Source organism: Salmo salar, chromosome ssa09 (assembly GCF_905237065.1).
Source record: "Salmo salar chromosome ssa09, Ssal_v3.1, whole genome shotgun sequence".
NCBI lineage: Eukaryota > Metazoa > Chordata > Actinopteri > Salmoniformes > Salmonidae > Salmo > Salmo salar.
In genome coordinates, this window is record NC_059450.1 from 54,078,803 (window position 1) to 54,099,365 (window position 20,563).

Consider the following 20,563-nt stretch of genomic DNA (forward strand, 5'->3'; position numbering starts at 1 on the left):
GTCTGCTGCAGCTGCCGTCTCTGTACGATGCCACTGCACTGCTGTTCTCTGCATGCCACTGCCGACTGCGTGTCATACACTAGCCACTGCCATAGAAAAACGTCTCTGAAACTACCACTGCTGTCTCTGTGCGCTACCGCTGCTGGTCTCTGGCATACCTTTTCACTAGCCGCTAGCGCTTGTGTCTTGCCGCTGCCTCCGCGATCTCTGTGCCCGCTACCGCTACCGTCTCTGTGCCGCTGCCAGCTGCATGCGTCATGCACTACCGCTGCTGTCGCTATACCGCTGTCTGCGATCGCTGCCGCTGCCGCTGCTGCTCGCCTGTACGGCATGCCGCTGCCGGTCTGCGTAGTGCCGCTGCCGCTGCCGCTGCTGTGCCGCTGCCGGTGCGCGTTATAGCCATCTCTGCCCCTAGCGATATGTAATGAGCCCGCTGCCGCCGCCATAACGATGTCTCTGTACTGCCATGCACTCGCCGATAAGTGTCTCTGCTGCCGCTGCTCGACACTGTTTTGCCTGCACTGCGACGTCATGCGTCGCACTGCCGCTCCACTGCTCGTCTGTGGCGCTGCCGCTTGCGTCACGTCATGCTGTGCCGCTGCCTGCCGCTGCGTCGCTGTCTGCTGCCACTGCTGCTGCCGATAACCATGTCTGCCGCTGCCACTGCGGCTGCTGCTGTGTCATCGCTGCGCTTCTGGTGGTGTGTGCCACTGCCGCCCCGATCTCTGTGCCACTGCCACTGCTGGTCTCTGTGCCGCTGCCAGTGCCGCTGCTGGTCTCTGTGCGCTGCCACTATACAAACTTGTCTCTTGCCGCCTTGCCGCTTAGCTGATGTTAATGACTTGCTGTACGCTTCTTAAGCAGCGTCTCATGTGCCGCTGCCGATCTGTAACCTGCCGCTTACTCTGTGTCCGCGCTGCCGCTGCTGATGCCGCAGCATCGCTGCCGCCGCCGCTGCTGTGCTGTAACTTCGCTTGATCTGCTAATACTCTTAGTGCCGCTTCATAACATGTCTGTTGCCCAAAAATGCTGCTGATCTTGTGCCACGCTGATTTCCGCTGCGATGTCTGTGCCGCTGCCACTGCCAGCGCGTGTCTGTGCCACTCCGCTGCTGTCTGTCTTTGCCACTGCCGCTGCGGTCTGTGCGCTGCCGCTGCCGCTTATCTCTATACCACTACCACTCTGTCTCTATACCACTACCACTACTACTGTCTCTATAACCACTACCACTACTGTCTCTATACCACTACCACTACCACTACTGTCTCTATACCACTACCACTACTGTCTCTATACCACTACCACTACTGTCTCTATACCACTACCACTACTGTCTCTATACCACTACCACTACTGTCTCTATACCACTACCACTACCACTACTGTCTCTATACCACTACCACTACTGTCTCTTTACCACTACCACTACTGTCTCTATATCACTACCACTACCACTACTGTCTCTATACCACTACCACTACTGTCTCTATACCACTACCACTACCACTACTGTCTCTATACCACTACCAGACTACTACTGTCTCTATACCACTACCACTACTGTCTCTATAACACTACCACTACCACTACTGTCTCTATACCACTACCACTACCACTACTGTCTCTATACCACTACCACTACCACTACTGTCTCTATACCACTACCACTACCACTACTGTCTCTATACCACTACCACTACTGTCTCTATACCACTACCACTACTGTCTCTATAACACTACCACTGCCACTACTGTCTCTATACCACTACCACTACCACTACTGTCTCTATACCACTACCACTACTGTCTCTATACCACTACCACTACTGTCTCTATATCACTACCACTACCACTACTGTCTCTATACCACTACCACTACTGTCTCTATACCACTCACGTCTCTATACCACTACCACTACTGTCTCTATACCACTACCACTACTGTCTCTATACCACTACCACTACTGTCTCTATACCACTACCACTACTGTCTCTATACCACTACCACTACTGTCTCTATACCACTACCACTACTGTTTCTATACCACTACCACTACTGTCTCTATACCACTACCACTACCACTACTGTCTCTATACCACTACCACTACTGTCTCTATACCACTACCACTACTGTCTCTATACCACTACCACTACCACTACTGTCTCTATACCACTACCAGACCACTACTGTCTCTATACCACTACCACTACTGTCTCTATAACACTACCACTACCACTACTGTCTCTATACCACTACCACTACCACTACTGTCTCTATACCACTACCAGACCACTACTGTCTCTATACCACTACCACTACTGTCTCTATACCACTACCACTACCACTACTGTCTCTATACCACTACCACTACTGTCTCTATACCACTACCACTACTGTCTCTATACCACTACCACTACCACTACTGTCTCTATACCACTACCACTACTGTCTCTATACCACTACCACTACTGTCTCTATACCACTACCACTACTGTCTCTATACCACTACCACTACTGTCTCTATACCACTACCACTACTGTCTCTATACCACTACCACTACTGTCTCTATACCACTACCACTACTGTCTCTATACCACTACCACTACTGTCTCTATACCACTACCACTACTGTCTCTATACCACTACCACTACTGTTTCTATACCACTACCACTACTGTCTCTATACCACTACCACTACTGTCTCTATACCACTACCACTACCACTACTGTCTCTATACCACTACCACTACTGTCTCTATACCACTACCACTACTGTCTCTATACCACTACCACTACTGTCTCTATATCACTACCACTACCACTACTGTCTCTATACCACTACCACTACTGTCTCTATACCACTACCACTACCACTACTGTCTCTATACCACTACCAGACTACTACTGTCTCTATACCACTACCACTACTGTCTCTATAACACTACCACTACCACTACTGTCTCTATACCACTACCACTACCGCTACTGTCTCTGTACCACTACCACTACCACTACTGTCTCTATACCACTACCAGACCACTACTGTCTCTATACCACTACCACTACCACTACTGTCTCTATACCACTACCACTACCACTACTGTCTCTATACCACTACCACTACCACTACTGTCTCTATAACACTACCACTGCCGCTACTGTCTCTATACCACTACCACTACTGTCTCTATACCACTACCACTACTGTCTCTATACCACTACCACTACTGTCTCTATATCACTACCACTACCACTACTGTCTCTATATCACTACCTCTACTGTCTCTATACCACTACCACTACTGTCTCTATACCACTACCACTACTGTCTCTATACCACTACCACTACTGTCTCTATACCACTACCACTACTGTCTCTATACCACTACCACTACTGTCTCTATACCACTACCACTACTGTCTCTATACCACTACCACTACTGTCTCTATACCACTACCACTACTGTCTCTATACCACTACCACTACCACTACTGTCTCTATACCACTACCACTACCACTACTGTCTCTATACCACTACCACTACTGTCTCTATACCACTACCACTACTGTCTCTATATCACTACCACTACCACTACTGTCTCTATACCACTACCACTACTGTCTCTATACCACTACCACTACCACTACTGTCTCTATACCACTACCACTACCACTACTGTCTCTATACCACTACCACTACCACTACTGTCTCTATACCACTACCACTACTGTCTCTATACCACTACCACTACTGTCTCTATACCACTACCACTACTGTCTCTATACCACTACCACTACTGTCTCTATACCACTACCACTACTGTCTCTATACCACTACCACTACCACTACTGTCTCTATACCACTACCACTACCACTACTGTCTCTATACCACTACCACTACTGTCTCTATACCACTACCACTACTGTCTCTATACCACTACCACTACTGTCTCTATACCACTACCACTACCACTACTGTCTCTATACCACTACCACTACCACTACCACTACTGTCTCTATACCACTACCACTACCACTACTGTCTCTATACCACTACCACTACCACTACTGTCTCTATACCACTACCACTACCACTACTGTCTCTTTACCACTACCACTACTGTCTCTATATCACTACCACTACCACTACTGTCTCTATACCACTACCACTACTGTCTCTATACCACTACCACTACCACTACTGTCTCTATACCACTACTGTCTCTATACCACTACCACTACTGTCTCTATAACACTACCACTACCACTACTGTCTCTATACCACTACCACTACCGCTACTGTCTCTATACCACTACCACTACCACTACTGTCTCTATACCACTACCACTACTGTCTCTATAACACTACCACTGCCGCTACTGTCTCTATACCACTACCACTACCACTACTGTCTCTATACCACTACCACTACTGTCTCTATACCACTACCACTACTGTCTCTATCACTACCACTACCACTACTGTCTCTATACCACTACCACTACTGTCTCTATACCACTACCACTATCACTACTGTCTCTGTACCACTACCAGACTACTACTGTCTCTATACCACTACCACTACTGTCTCTATAACACTACCACTACCACTACTGTCTCTATACCACTACCACTACCACTACTGTCTCTATACCACTACCTACCACTACTGTCTCTATACCACTACCACTACCACTACTGTCTCTATACCACTACCACTACTGTCTCTATACCACTACCACTACTGTCTCTATAACACTACCACACTGTCTCTATACCACTACCACTACCACTACTGTCTCTATACCACTACCACTACTGTCTCTATACCACTACCACTACTGTCTCTATATCACTACCACTACCACTACTGTCTCTATATCACTACCTCTACTGTCTCTATACCACTACCGTCTCTATACCACTACCACTTCTGTCTCTATACCACTACCACTACTGTCTCTATACCACTACCACTACTGTCTCAAAACCACTACCACTACTGTCTCTATACCACTACCACTACTGTTTCTATACCACTACCACTACTGTCTCTATACCACTACCACTACTGTCTCTATACCACTACTGTCTCTTTACCACTACCACTACTGTCTCTATATCACTACCACTACCACTACCACTACTGTCTCTATACCACTACCACTAGCACTACTGTCTCTATACCACTACCAGACTACTACTGTCTCTATACCACTACCACTACTGTCTCTATAACACTACCACTACCACTACTGTCTCTATACCACTACCACTACCGCTACTGTCTCTATACCACTACCACTACTGTCTCTATACCACTACCAGACCACTACTGTCTCTATACCACTACCACTACTGTCTCTATACCACTACCACTACCACTACTGTCTCTATACCACTACCAGACTACTACTGTCTCTATACCACTACCACTACTGTCTCTATGCCACTACTACTACCATTACTGTCTCTATACCACTACCACTACTGTCTCTATATCACTACCACTACTGTCTCTATATCACTACCTCTACTGTCTCTATACCACTACCACTACTGTCTCTATACCACTACCACTACCACTACTGTCTCTATACCACTACCACTACTGTCTCTATACCACTACCACTACTGTCTCTATACCACTACCACTACTGTCTCTATATCACTACCACTACTGTCTCTATATCACTACCACTACTGTTTCTATACCACTACCACTACTGTCTCTATACCACTACCACTACTGTCTCTATACCACTACCACTACCACTACTGTCTCTATACCACTACCACTACTGTCTCTTTACCACTACCACTACTGTTTCTATACCACTACCACTACTGTCTCTATATCACTACCACTACCACTACTGTCTCTATACCACTACCACTACTGTCTCTATACCACTACCACTACCACTACTGTCTCTATACCACTACCAGACTACTACTGTCTCTATACCACTACCACTACTGTCTCTATAACACTACCACTACCACTACTGTCTCTATACCACTACCACTACCGCTACTGTCTCTATACCACTACCACTATCACTACTGTCTCTGTACCACTACCAGACTACTACTGTCTCTATACCACTACCACTACTGTCTCTATAACACTACCACTACCACTACTGTCTCTATACCACTACCACTACCACTACTGTCTCTATACCACTACCACTACCGCTACTGTCTCTATACCACTACCACTACCACTACTGTCTCTATACCACTACCACTACTGTCTCTATACCACTACCACTACTGTCTCTATAACACTACCACTGCCGCTACTGTCTCTATACCACTACCACTACCACTACTGTCTCTATACCACTACCACTACTGTCTCTATACCACTACCACTACTGTCTCTATATCACTACCACTACCACTACTGTCTCTATATCACTACCTCTACTGTCTCTATACCACTACCACTACTGTCTCTATACCACTACCACTTCTGTCTCTATACCACTACCACTACTGTCTCTATACCACTACCACTACTGTCTCAAAACCACTACCACTACTGTCTCTATACCACTACCACTACTGTTTCTATACCACTACCACTACTGTCTCTATACCACTACCACTACTGTCTCTATACCACTACCACTACTGTCTCTATATCACTACCACTACCACTACTGTCTCTATACCACTACCACTACCACTACTGTCTCTATACCACTACCAGACTACTACTGTCTCTATACCACTACCACTACTGTCTCTATAACACTACCACTACCACTACTGTCTCTATACCACTACCACTACCGCTACTGTCTCTATACCACTACCACTACTGTCTCTATTCCACTACCAGACCACTACTGTCTCTATACCACTACCACTACTGTCTCTATACCACTACCACTACCACTACTGTCTCTATACCACTACCAGACTACTACTGTCTCTATACCACTACCACTACTGTCTCTATGCCACTACTACTACCATTACTGTCTCTATACCACTACCACTACTGTCTCTATATCACTACCACTACTGTCTCTATATCACTACCTCTACTGTCTCTATACCACTACCACTACTGTCTCTATACCACTACCACTACCACTACTGTCTCTATACCACTACCACTACTGTCTCTATACCACTACCACTACTGTCTCTATACCACTACCACTACTGTCTCTATATCACTACCACTACTGTCTCTATATCACTACCTCTACTGTTTCTATACCACTACCACTACTGTCTCTATACCACTACCACTACTGTCTCTATACCACTACCACTACCACTACTGTCTCTATACCACTACCACTACTGTCTCTTTACCACTACCACTACTGTTTCTATACCACTACCACTACTGTCTCTATATCACTACCACTACCACTACTGTCTCTATACCACTACCACTACTGTCTCTATACCACTACCACTACCACTACTGTCCCTATACCACTACCAGACTACTACTGTCTCTATACCACTACCACTACTGTCTCTATAACACTACCACTACCACTACTGTCTCTATACCACTACCACTACCGCTACTGTCTCTGTACCACTACCACTACCACTACTGTCTCTATTCCACTACCAGACCACTACTGTCTCTATACCACTACCACTACCGCTACTGTCTCTATACCACTACCACTACCACTACTGTCTCTATACCACTACCACTACTGTCTCTATAACACTACCACTGCCGCTACTGTCTCTATACCACTACCACTACTGTCTCTATACCACTACCACTACTGTCTCTATACCACTACCAATACTGTCTCTATATCACTACCACTACCACTACTGTCTCTATATCACTACCTCTACTGTCTCTATACCACTACCACTACTGTCTCTATACCACTACCACTACTGTCTCTATACCACTACCACTACTGTCTCTATACCACTACCACTACTGTCTCTATACCACTACCACTACTGTCTCTATACCACTACCACTACCAAAACTGTCTCTATACCACTACCACTACCACTACTGTCTCTATACCACCACCACTACCACTACTGTCTCTATACCACTACCACTACTGTCTCTATACCACTACCACTACTGTCTCTTTACCACTACCACTACTGTCTCTATACCACTACTACTACCACTACTGTCTCTATACCACTACCACTACCACTTCTGTCTCTATACCACTACCACTACTGTCTCTATACCACTACCACCACTACCACTACTGTCTCTATACCACTACCACTACCACTACTGTCTCTATACCACTACCACTACCACTATTGTCTCTATACCACTACCACTACTGTCTCTATACCACTACCACTACTGTCTCTATACCACTACCACTACTGTCTCTATACCACTACCACTACTGTCTCTTTACCAATACCACTACTGTCTCTATACCACTACCACTACCACTACTGTCTCTATACCACTACCACTACCACTACTGTCTCTATACCACTACCACCACTACCACTACTGTCTCTATACCACTACCACTACTGTCTCTATACCACTACCACTACCACTATTGTCTCTATACCACTACCACTACTGTCTCTATACCACTACCACTACTGTCTCTATACCACTACCACTACTGTCTCTATACCACTACCACTACTGTCTCTTTACCACTACCACTACTGTCTCTATACCACTACCAGACCACTACTGTCTCTATACCACTACCACTACTGTCTCTATACCACTACCAGACCACTACTGTATCTATACCACTACCACTACTGTCTCTATACCACTACCACTACCACTACTGTCTCTATACCACTACCACTACTGTCTCTATACCACTACCACTACTGTCTCTATACCACTACCACTACTGTCTCTATACCACTACCACACTGTCTCTATACCACTACCACTACTGTCTTTATACCACTACCACTACTGTCTCTATACCACTACCACTACTGTCTCTATACCACTACCACTACATTCTCTATTCCACTACCACTTCCACTACTGTCTCTATACCACTACCACTACTGTCTCTATACCACTCTGAACCAACCAGACTCACCCTCCCTATTGTATCATCTCATATCCAGTCCTCTCCTCTCTCTCATCCCTCTCTCCTCTTCAGAGACTGTAACCTCTCTCCTCTTCAGAGACTCTAACACCCAGCCTGTTGTAACAGCTCATATCCACTCCTCTCCTCTCTCTCATCCCTCTCTCCTCTTCAGAGACTATAACAGTCTGTCTTTATCACCCAGCAGGTTTCCTTGGAGTCTAACTCCTCCATGAACTCCAACACACCATTGGTCAGGATCGCACGCCTGTCATCCAGCGATGGACCAATGCTGTCCAATGTGTCGGAGCTGGAGCTTCCGTCAGACCCCAAATGGGAGTTCTCTAGGACCAGGTGAGACAAAGGGCGTTATCTGGGAGAAATACCTTAACTTACCTTTACCTTAGGCCAGGTGGGACAGAGAGATACCCTTTACCTTAGGCCAGGTGGGACAGAGAGATACCCTTTACCTTAGGCCAGGTGGGACAGAGAGATACCCTTTACCTTAGGCCAGGTGGGACAGAGAGATACCCTTTACCTTAGGCCAGGTGAGACAGAGAGATACCTTAGCTATGGTATTTTGCCAAGCCTTGCTAACTGTGTCATACTCAGTATAGCAGTTGTGTCTGTTAGGAATTAACAGAGCTGGGTAACTTAAGACATGCTGTTTAGATGCTGCAGGAGGTTTGGTGATCATTACTTTGAGGATTGAAACATTCAGATAATATTTTGGACATCATTAGATCGCTTTCTGGGACCTCCCAGATAAGAGAAAATGTGATCTTCGGATAAGATTGTCCCAGTTCAGATTAAAACATTGACCTGGTAGTTGTTTATCCTTTTAAACTCAGTGATCGGCAACAGATTGTACAATCATTTTTTACGAAAAACTTTTGGGGGCCTCAAACAATCACCAGGAATTTAGCAAAAAATTAAAATTAATTTAGGAAAAATGTTCTCAAGTATTCCCACAAATAAAAGGAGAGACATATGTGATCGTGTCTCAATGTAATGAAGGTGTGAAATTATCATGTTATTTTCAAATACAATCTATTTTCCCTGCTTACTTGTGGCCATTTTGCAGTGTACAAATTATTACAATTATGTTCTGGCCCGCTGACCATCCGTTCAGACAAAATTCATCCCGCGGAAAAATCCAGTTGCCTCCCCCTGAGTTAACTTGTGCGTCATTGTTTCAGTCTATCTGGTTGTGGTTGTGTTGTGTTGTGGTTGTGTTGTGGTTGTGTTGTGGTTGTGTTTCAGTCTCCTGGTTGTGGTTGTGTTGTGGTTGTGTTGTGGTTGTGTTTCAGTCTATCTGGTTGTGGTTGTGTTGTGGTTGTGTTGTGGTTGTGTTGTGGTTGTGTTTCATTCTATCTGGTTGTGGTTGTGTTGTGGTTGTGTTGTGGTTGTGTTTCAGTCTAACTGGTTGTGGTTGTGTTGTGGTTGTGTTGTGGTTGTGTTTCAGTCTAACTGGTTGTGGTTGTGTTGTGGTTGTGTTGTGGATGTGTTTCAGACTAACTGGTTGTGGTTGTGTTTCAGTCTAACTGGTTGTGGTTGTGTTGTGGTTGTGTTGTGGTTGTGTTTCAGGCTAACTGGTTGTGGTCGTGTTGTGGTTGTGTTGTGGTTGTGTTGTGGTTGTGTTTCAGTCTAACTGGTTGTGGTTGTGTTGTGGTGTGTTGTGGTTGTGTTTCAGTCTAACTGGTTGTGGTTGTGTTGTTGTTGTGTTGTGGTTGTGTTTCAGTCTAAATGGTTGTGGTTGTGTTGTGGTTGTGTTGTGGTTGTGTTTCAGACTAACTAGTTGTGGTTGTGTTGTGGTTGTGTTGTGGTTGTGTTTCAGTCTAACTGGTTGTGGTTGTGTTGTGGTTGTGTTTCAGTCTAACTGGTTGTGGTTGTGTTGTGGTTGGGTTTCAGTCTAACTGGTTGTGGTTGTGTTGTGGTTGTGTTGTGGTTGTGTTTCAGTCTAACTGGTTGTGGTTGTGTTGTGGTTGTGTTTCAGTCTAACTGGTTGTGGTTGTGTTGTGGTTGTGTTGTGGTTGTGTTGTGGTTGTGTTTCAGTCTAACTGGTTGTGTTTGTGTTGTGGTTGTGTTGTGGTTGTGTTGAGGTTGTGTTTCAGACTAACTAGTTGTGGTTGTGTTGTGGTTGTGTTGTGGTTGTGTTTCAGACTAACTGGTTGTGGTTGTGTTGTGGTTGTGTTTCAGTCTAACTGGTTGTGGTTGTGTTGTGGTTGTGTTGTGGTTGTGTTGTGGTTGTGTTTCAGTCTAACTGGTTGTGGTTGTGTTGTGGTTGTGTTGTGGTTGTGTTTCAGTCTAACTGGTTGTGGTTGTGTTTTTGTTGTGTTTCAATCTAGCGTTGTGGGTGGGTTGTGGTTGTGTTTCAGGCTAACGTTGTGGTTGTGTTTCAGGCTAACGTTGTGGTTGTGTTTCAGGCTAACGTTGTGGTTGTGTTTCAGGCTAACGTTGTGGGTTTGTTTCAGGCTAACGTTGTGGTTGTGTTTCAGGCTAACGTTGTGGTTGTGTTTCAGGCTAACGTTGGGTAAACCTCTGGGAGAAGGCTGCTTCGGTCAGGTGGTAATGGCGGAGGCTATCGGGATCGACAAGGAGAAACCCAACACACCCCTCGACGTCGCTGTGAAGATGCTCAAAGGTTGTTGTTTCAGTTTCAACTTTTAACATGTCTTACCAGCTCTAACCCCCAACAAGGCAAATATATACTAGTAAACCCCAACAAGGCAGTCACATTACCAGCTCTAACCCAACAACAGTATCAAAAGTTAACCCCAACAAGGCAAAAATAAGCTAACCCAACAAGGCAGTAAATAATTACAAAAGGCAGTACAATATAATACTAGCTCTAACCCCAACAAGGCAGTCATCAATATCAATTACCAGCTCTAACCCCAACAAGGCAGTCATCAATATCAATTACCAGCTCTAACCTGTCTGTCTATCTACTCTTCAGGGAATTATAACGTGATCTGGAATTTAAATGTCTTCTTCTCTCTCCATCCGTCTGTCTGTCCCCCTCTCTCTCCCGCTGTCTGTCTGTCCCCCCTCTCTCTCCCGCTGTCTGTCTGTCCCCCCTCTCTCTCCCGCTGTCTGTCTGTCCCCCTCTCTCTCCCGCTGTCTGTCTGTCTGTCCCCTCTCTCTCTCCCGATGTCTATCTGTCCCCCTCTCTCTCCCGCTGTCTGTCTGTCCCCTCTCTCTCTCTCCCACTGTCTGTCTGTCCCCTCTCTCTCTCCCACTGTCTGTCTGTCCCCTCTCTCTCCCGCTGTCTGTCTGTCCCCCTCTCTCCCGCTGTCTGTCTGTCCCCTCTCCCGCTGTCTGTCTGTCCCCCTCTCTCTCCCGCTGTCTGTCTGTCCCCTCTCTCTCCCGCTGTTTTCTGTCCCCCTCTCTCTCCCGCTGTCTGTCTGTCCCCCTCTCTCTCCCGCTCTCTGTCTGTCCCCCTCTCTCTCCCGCTGTCTGTCTGTCCCCTCTCTCTCCCGCTGTCTGTCTGTCCCCTCTCTCTCACACTGTCTGTCTGTCCCTCTCTCTCTCCCGCTGTCTGTCTGTCCCCTCTCTCTCTCCCGCTGTCTGTCTGTCCCCTCTCTCTCCCACTGTCTGTCTGTCCCCTCTCTCTCTCCCGCTATCTGTCTGTCCCCCTCTCTCTCCCGCTGTCTGTCTGTCCCCCTCTCTCTCCCGCTGTCTGTCTGTCCCCTCTCTCTCCCGCTGTCTGTCTGTCCCCCTCTCTCTCCCGCTGTCTGTCTGTCCCTCTCTCTCTCCCGCTGTCTGTCTGCTCCTCTCTCTCTCCCGCTGTCTGTCTGTCCCCCTCTCTCTCCCGCTGTCTGTCTGTCCCCCTCTCTCTCCCGCTGTCTGTCTGTCCCCCTCTCTCTCCCGCTGTCTGTCTGTCCTCTCTCTCTCTCCCGCTGTCTGTCTGTCTGTCTGTCCCCTCTCTCTCCCACTGTCTGTCTGTCCCCTCTCTCTCTCCCGCTGTCTGTCTGTCCCCCTCTCTCTCCCGCTGTCTGTCTGTCCCCCTCTCTCTCCCGCTGTCTGTCTGTCCCCTCTCTCTCTCCCGCTGTCTGTCTGTCCCCCTCTCTCTCCCGCTGTCTGTCTGTCCCCTCTCTTTCTCCACTAGACGACGCCACAGATAAGGACCTGTCAGACCTGGTCTCAGAGATGGAGATGATGAAGATGATTGGAAAACACAAAAACATCCTCAACCTGCTGGGAGCTTGTACACAGGATGGTAAGTTACAACATAACCTGCTGGGAGCTTGTACACAGGATGGTAAGTTACAACATAACCTGCTGGGAGCTTGTACACAGGATGGTAAGTTACAACATAACCTGCTGGGAGCTTGTACACAGGATGGTAAGTTACAACATAACCTGCTGGGAGCTTGTACACAGGATGGTAAGTTACAACATAACCTGCTGGGAGCATGTACACAGGATGGTAAGTTACAACATAACCTGCTGGGAGCTTGTACACAGAGAGTTAACAAGGTTAGAGGTTAGTGATGTTCTCTGTTTAGTGAGTCCTCCAGATCAGAGGCAGTAGGGATGACCAGGGATGTTCTCTGTTTAGTGAGTCCTCCAGATCAGAGGCAGTAGGGATGACCAGGGATGTTCTCTTGATAAGTGTGTGAATTTGACTATTTTCCTGTCCTGCTAAGCATTCAAACTGTAACGAGTACTTTTGGGTGTCAGTGAAAATTTATGGAGCTAAACGTACATTATTTTCTTTAAGAATGTAGTGAAGTAAAAGTATAAGTTGTCAAAAATATAAATAGTAAAGTACAGATACCCAATAAAAACTACTGAAGTAGTACTTTAAAGTATTTTTACTTAAGTACTTTACACCACTGAACAGGGTTTAGGTATAAAGTATAAATACAGTATATATATATATTCCCCAGGTCCCCTGTACGTGTTGGTGGAGTATGCTTCCAAAGGGAACCTGAGGGAGTACCTGAGAGCCCGTCGGCCCCCGGGGACGGACTACTCCTTCGATACCTGTAAGATCCCTGACGAGCAGCTCACCTTTAAAGACCTGGTGTCCTGCGCCTACCAGGTGGCGCGTGGCATGGAGTACCTGGCCTCGCAGAAGGTGGGTGGCATACTGGGCGGAAAACCATTTTTTGGAAAGCTACTGGAATTTTGCAGCCTTAGTTAGGATTATATATGGTCTATATGCTACAATATGGTATAATACAGTCCAGTGTATTTAGCCGGACTTATTCATTCTTCTTCCTCAGTGTATCCATAGAGATCTGGCAGCCAGGAACGTCCTGGTAACCGAGGAGAACGTGATGAAGATCGCAGACTTCGGTCTGGCCAGAGATGTGCACAACATAGACTACTACAAGAAGACTACCAACGTGAGTAATAATATACCATAGGCCCCACACCCCCCCAGCAGACAGTGATTGGGGGGTATATCTGTTATGGGTTAGATAGTGATGGGGGGTATATCTGTTATGGGTTAGATAGTGATGGGGGGTATATCTGTTATGAGTTAGATAGTGATGGGGGGTATATCTGTTATGGGTTAGATAGTGATGGGGGGTATATCTGTTATGGGTTAGATAGTGATGGGGGGTATATCTGTTATGGGTTAGATAGTGATTGGGGGTATATCTGTTATGGGTTAGATAGTGATGGGGGGTATATCTGTTATGGGTTAGATAGTGATGGGGGTATATCTGTTATGGGTTAGATAGTGATGGGGGTATATCTGTTATGGGTTAGATAGTGATGGGGGTATATCTGTTATGGGTTAGATAGTGATGGGGGTATATCTGTTATGGGTTAGATAGTGATGGGGGGTATATCTGTTATGGGTTAGATAGTGATGGGGGTATATCTGTTATGGGTTAGATAGTGATGGGGGTATATCTGTTATGGGTTAGATAGTGATGGGGGTATATCTGTTATGGGTTAGATAGTGATGGGGTATATCTGTTATGGGTTAGATAGTGATGGGGGTATATCTGTTATGGGTTAGATAGTGATGGGGGTATATCTGTTATGGGTTAGATAGTGATGGGGGTATATCTGTTATGGGTTAGATAGTGATGGGGGGTATATCTGTTATGGGTTAGATAGTGATGGGGGGTATATCTGTTATGGGTTAGATAGTGATGGGGGGGTATATCTGTTATGGGTTAGATAGTGATGGGGGTATATCTGTTATGGGTTAGATAGTGATGGGGGTATATCTGTTATGGGTTAGATAGTGATGGGGGTATATCTGTTATGGGTTAGATAGTGATGGGGGGTATATCTGTTATGGGTTAGATAGTGATGGGGGGTATATCTGTTATGGGTTAGATAGTGATGGGGGTATATCTGTTATGGGTTAGATAGTGATGGGGGGTATATCTGTTATGGGTTAGATAGTGATGGGGGGTATATCTGTTATGGGTTAGATAGTGATGGGGGTATATCTGTTATGGGTTAGATAGTGATGGGGGGTATATCTGTTATGGGTTAGATAGTGATGGGGGTATATCTGTTATGGGTTAGATAGTGATTGGGGGTATATCTGTTATGGGTTAGATAGTGATGGGGGGTATATCTGTTATGGGTTAGATAGTGATGGGGGGTATATCTGTTATGGGTTAGATAGTGATGGGGGGTATATCTGTTATGTGTTTTCTGGGTGCCTGGTATTTTGATCCGGTGTGCTGATACAGCTGTTTTGTTGTGTGTGTGTTGTTGCAGGGTCGTCTACCCGTGAAATGGATGGCTCCAGAGGCTCTGTTCGACCGCGTCTACACGCACCAGAGCGATGTGTAAGTTGACACAGCCAGCCACTCAGCATGCCTCTGGTCTGCCCATGTAGAGAGATATGCAGGACAGGAGGAATGTCTTGTAATATCACCTGAATTACCAGCAAAACCACGTGTGAATATAGATTTATATATCTATATACAGAGGGTACCAGTCCTGTTGTCTCAGTCCTGTATCAGTCCTGTATCAGTCCTGTTGTATCAGTCCTGTATCAGTCCTGTATCAGTCCTGTATCAGTCCTGTTGTATCAGTCCTGTATCAGTCCTGTTGTATCAGTCCTGTTGTATCAGTCCTGTATCAGTCCTGTATCAGTCCTGTATCAGTCCTGTTGTATCAGTCCTGTTGTCTCAGTCCTGTATCAGTCCTGTATCAGTCCTGTATCAGTCCTGTTGTCTCAGTCCTGTATCAGTCCTGTTGTATCCGTCCTGTATCAGTCCTGTATCAGTCCTGTATCAGTCCTGTATCAGTCCTGTTGTATCAGTCCTGTCTCAGTCCTGTATCAGTCCTGTTGTATCAGTCCTGTTGTATCAGTCCTGCTGTATCAGTCATGTATCAGTCCTGTCTCAGTCCTGTATCAGTCCTGTTTTATCAGTCCTGTTTTATCAGTCCTGTATCAGTCCTGTATCAGTCCTGGATCAGTCCTGTATCAGTCCTGTTGTATCAGTCCTGTATGAGTCCTGTTGTATCAGTCCTGTATCAGTCCTGTTGTCTCAGTCCTGTATCAGTCCTGTATCAGTCCTGTATCAGTCCTGCTGTATCAGTCCTGTATCAGTCCTGTATCAGTCCTGTATCAGTCCTGCTGTATCAGTCCTGTCTCAGTCCTGTATCAGTCCTGTATCAGTCCTGTTGTATCAGTCCTGTTGTATCAGTCCTGTTGTATCAGTCCTGTATCAGTCCTGTATCAGTCCTTTTGTATCAGTCCTGTATCAGTCCTGTATCAGTCCTGTTGTATCAGTCCTGTATCAGTCCTGTATCAGTCCTGTATCAGTCCTGTTGTATCAGTCCTGTTGTATCAGTCCTGTTGTATCAGTCCTGTATCAGTCCTGTATCAGTCCTGTATCAGTCCTGTTGTATCAGTCCTGTATCAGTCCTGTCTCAGTCTTGTTGTATCAGTCCTGTTGTATCAGTCCTGTTGTATCAGTCCTTCTGTATCAGTCCTGTTGTATCAGTTCTGTTTCAGTCCTGTATCAGTCCTGTATCAGTCCTGTATCAGTCCTGTTGTATCAGTCCTGTATCAGTCCTGTTGTATCAGTCCTGTATCAGTCCTGTTGTATCAGTCCTCTATCAGTCCTGTTGTATCAGTCCTGTATCAGTCAATGTGGAGGCTATATACAGGGGGTACCGGTACAGAGTCAATGTGGAGGCTATATACAGGGGGTACCGGTACAGAGTCAATGTGGAGGCTATATACAGGGGGTACCGGTACAGAGTCAGTGTGGAGACTATATACAGGGGGTACCGGTACAGAGTCAATGTGGAGGCTATATACAGGGGGTACCGGTACAGAGTCAGTGTGGAGGCTATATACAGGGGGTACCGGTACAGAGTCAGTGTGGAGGCTATATACAGGGGGTACCGGTACAGAGTCAATGTGGAGGCTATATACAGGGGGTTTCGGTACAGAGTCAATTTGGAGGCTATATACAGGGGGTACCGGTACAGAGTCAGTGTGGAGGCTATATACAGGGGGTTCCGGTACCGAGTCAATGTGGAGGCTATATACAGGGGGTACCGGTACAGAGTCAATGTGGAGGCTATATACAAGGGGTACCAGTACAGAGTCAATGTGGAGACTATATACAGGGGGTACCGGTACAGAGTCAATGTGGAGGCTATATACAAGGGGTACCAGTACAGAGTCAATGTGGAGGCTATATACAGGGGGTACCGGTACAGAGTCAAAGTGGAGACTATATACAGGGGGTATCGGTACAGAGTCAATGTGGAGGCTATATAAAGGGGGTACCGGTACAGAGTCAATGTGGAGACTATATACTGGGGGTACCGGTACAGAGTCAATGTGGAGGCTATATACAGGGGGTACCGGTACAGAGTCAATGTGGAGACTATATACAGGGGGTACCGGTACAGAGTCAATGTGGAGGCTATATACAGGGGGTACCGGTACAGAGTCAGTGTGGAGGCTATATACAGGGGGTACCGGTACAGAGTCAATGTGGAGGCTATATACAGGGGGTACCGGTACAGAGTCAATGTGGAGGCTATATACAGGGGGTACCGGTACAGAGTCAATGTGGAGGCTATATACAGGGGGTACCGGTACAGAGTCAATGTGGAGGCTATATACAGGGGGTACCGGTACAGAGTCAATGTGGAGGCTATATACAGGGGGGTACCGGTACAGAGTCAATGTGGAGACTATATACAGGGGGTACCGGTACAGAGTCAATGTGGAGGCTATATACAGGGGGTACCGGTGCAGAGTCAGTGTGGAGGCTATATACAGGGGGTACCGGTACAGAGTCAGTGTGGAGGCTATATACAGGGGGTACCGGTACAGAGTCAATGTGGAGGCTATATACAGGGGGTTTCGGTACAGAGTCAATTTGGAGGCTATATACAGGGGGGTACCGGTATAGAGTCAGTGTGGAGGCTATATACAGGGGGTTCCGGTACCGAGTCAATGTGGAGGCTATATACAGGGGGTACCGGTACAGAGTCAATGTGGAGGCTATATACAAGGGGTACCAGTACAGAGTCAATGTGGAGGCTATATACAGGGGGTACCGGTACAGAGTCAAAGTGGAGACTATATACAGGGGGTATCGGTACAGAGTCAATGTGGAGGCTATATACAGGGGGTACCGGTACAGAGTCAGTGTGGAGGCTATATACAGGGAGGTACCGGTACAGAGTCAATGTGGAGGCTATATACAGGGGGTTTCGGTACAGAGTCAATGTGGAGGCTATATTCAGGGGGTACCGGTACAGAGTCAATGTGGAGGCTATATACAGGGGGTACCGGTACAGAGTCAATGTGGAGATTATATACAGGGGTACCGGTACAGAGTCAATGTGGAGGCTATATACAGGGGTACCGGTACAGAGTCAATGTGGAGGCTATATACAGGGGGTACCGGTACAGAGTCAATGTGGAGGCTATATACTGGGGGTACCGGTACAGAGTCAATGTGGAGGCTATATACAGGGGGTACCGGTACAAAGTCAGTGTGGAGGCTATATACAGGGGGTTACGGTACCGAGTCAATGTGGAGGCTATATACAGGGGGTACCGGTACAGAGTCAATGTGGAGGCTATATACAGGGGGTACCGGTACAGAGTCAATGTGGAGGCTATATACAGGGGGTTTCGGTACAGAGTCAATTTGGAGGCTATATACAGGGGGTACCGGTACAGAGTCAGTGTGGAGGCTATATACAGGGGGTTCCGGTACCGAGTCAATGTGGAGGCTATATACAGGGGGTACCGGTACAGAGTCAATGTGGAGGCTATATACAAGGGGTACCAGTACAGAGTCAATGTGGAGGCTATATACAGGGGGTACCGGTACAGAGTCAAAGTGGAGACTATATACAGGGGGTATCGGTACAGAGTCAATGTGGAGGCTATATACAGGGGGTACCGGTACAGAGTCAATGTGGAGACTATATACTGGGGGTACCGGTACAGAGTCAATGTGGAGGCTATATACAGGGGGTACCGGTACAGAGTCAATGTGGAGACTATATACAGGGGGTACCGGTACAGAGTCAATGTGGAGGCTATATACAGGGGGTACCGGTACAGAGTCAGTGTGGAGGCTATATACAGGGGGTACCGGTACAGAGTCAATGTGGAGGCTATATACAGGGGGTACCGGTACAGAGTCAATGTGGAGGCTATATACAGGGGGTACCGGTACAGAGTCAATGTGGAGGCTATATACAGGGGGTACCGGTACAGAGTCAGTGTGGAGGCTATATACAGGGGGTACCGGTACAGAGTCAGTGTGGAGGCTATATACAGGGGGTACCGGTACAGAGTCAATGTGGAGGCTATATACAGGGGGTTTCGGTACAGAGTCAATTTGGAGGCTATATACAGGGGGTACCGGTACAGAGTCAGTGTGGAGACTATATACAGGGGGTACCGGTACAGAGTCAATGTGGAGGCTATATACAGGGGTACCGGTACAGAGTCAGTGTGGAGGCTATATACAGGGGGTACCGGTACAGAGTCAATGTGGAGGCTATATACAAGGGGTACCAGTACAGAGTCAATGTGGAGGCTATATACAGGGGGTACCGGTACAGAGTCAAAGTGGAGACTATATACAGGGGGTATCGGTACAGAGTCAATGTGGAGGCTATATACAGGGGGTACCGGTACAGAGTCAATGTGGAGACTATATACTGGGGGTACCGGTACAGAGTCAATGTGGAGGCTATATACAGGGGGTACCGGTACAGAGTCAATGTGGAGACTATATACAGGGGGTACCGGTACAGAGTCAATGTGGAGGCTATATACAGGGGGTACCGGTACAGAGTCACTGTGGAGGCTATATACAGGGGGTACCGGTACAGAGTCAATGTGGAGGCTATATACAGGGGGTACCGGTACAGAGTCAATGTGGAGACTATATACAGGGGGTACCGGTACAGAGTCAATGTGGAGGCTATATACAGGGGGTACCGGTGCAGAGTCAGTGTGGAGGCTATATACAGGGGGTACCGGTACAGAGTCAGTGTGGAGGCTATATACAGGGGGT

The 20,563-nt window shown here is 46.8% G+C and overlaps 1 protein-coding gene across 7 annotated transcripts in view; it reads left to right on the forward strand.

Annotated features, from left to right (window-relative positions):
* Nucleotides 1-20,563, forward strand: part of fgfr3 (fibroblast growth factor receptor 3) — a 279,237-nt gene that overhangs the window by 220,162 nt on the left and 38,512 nt on the right. For 5 of the 7 annotated variants that reach the window (XM_045723814.1, XM_045723818.1, XM_045723812.1 and 2 more), the window contains 6 exons: nucleotides 9,265-9,413; nucleotides 11,582-11,703; nucleotides 13,171-13,281; nucleotides 13,955-14,145; nucleotides 14,294-14,416; nucleotides 15,762-15,832. In XM_045723814.1, coding sequence (XP_045579770.1) covers nucleotides 9,265-9,413; nucleotides 11,582-11,703; nucleotides 13,171-13,281; nucleotides 13,955-14,145; nucleotides 14,294-14,416; nucleotides 15,762-15,832 — 767 coding nt within the window. The remainder of the gene's footprint in view (nucleotides 1-9,264; nucleotides 9,414-11,581; nucleotides 11,704-13,170; nucleotides 13,282-13,954; nucleotides 14,146-14,293; nucleotides 14,417-15,761; nucleotides 15,833-20,563) is intronic. The other 2 variants (XM_045723813.1, XM_045723816.1) reach the window with 1 other exon arrangement.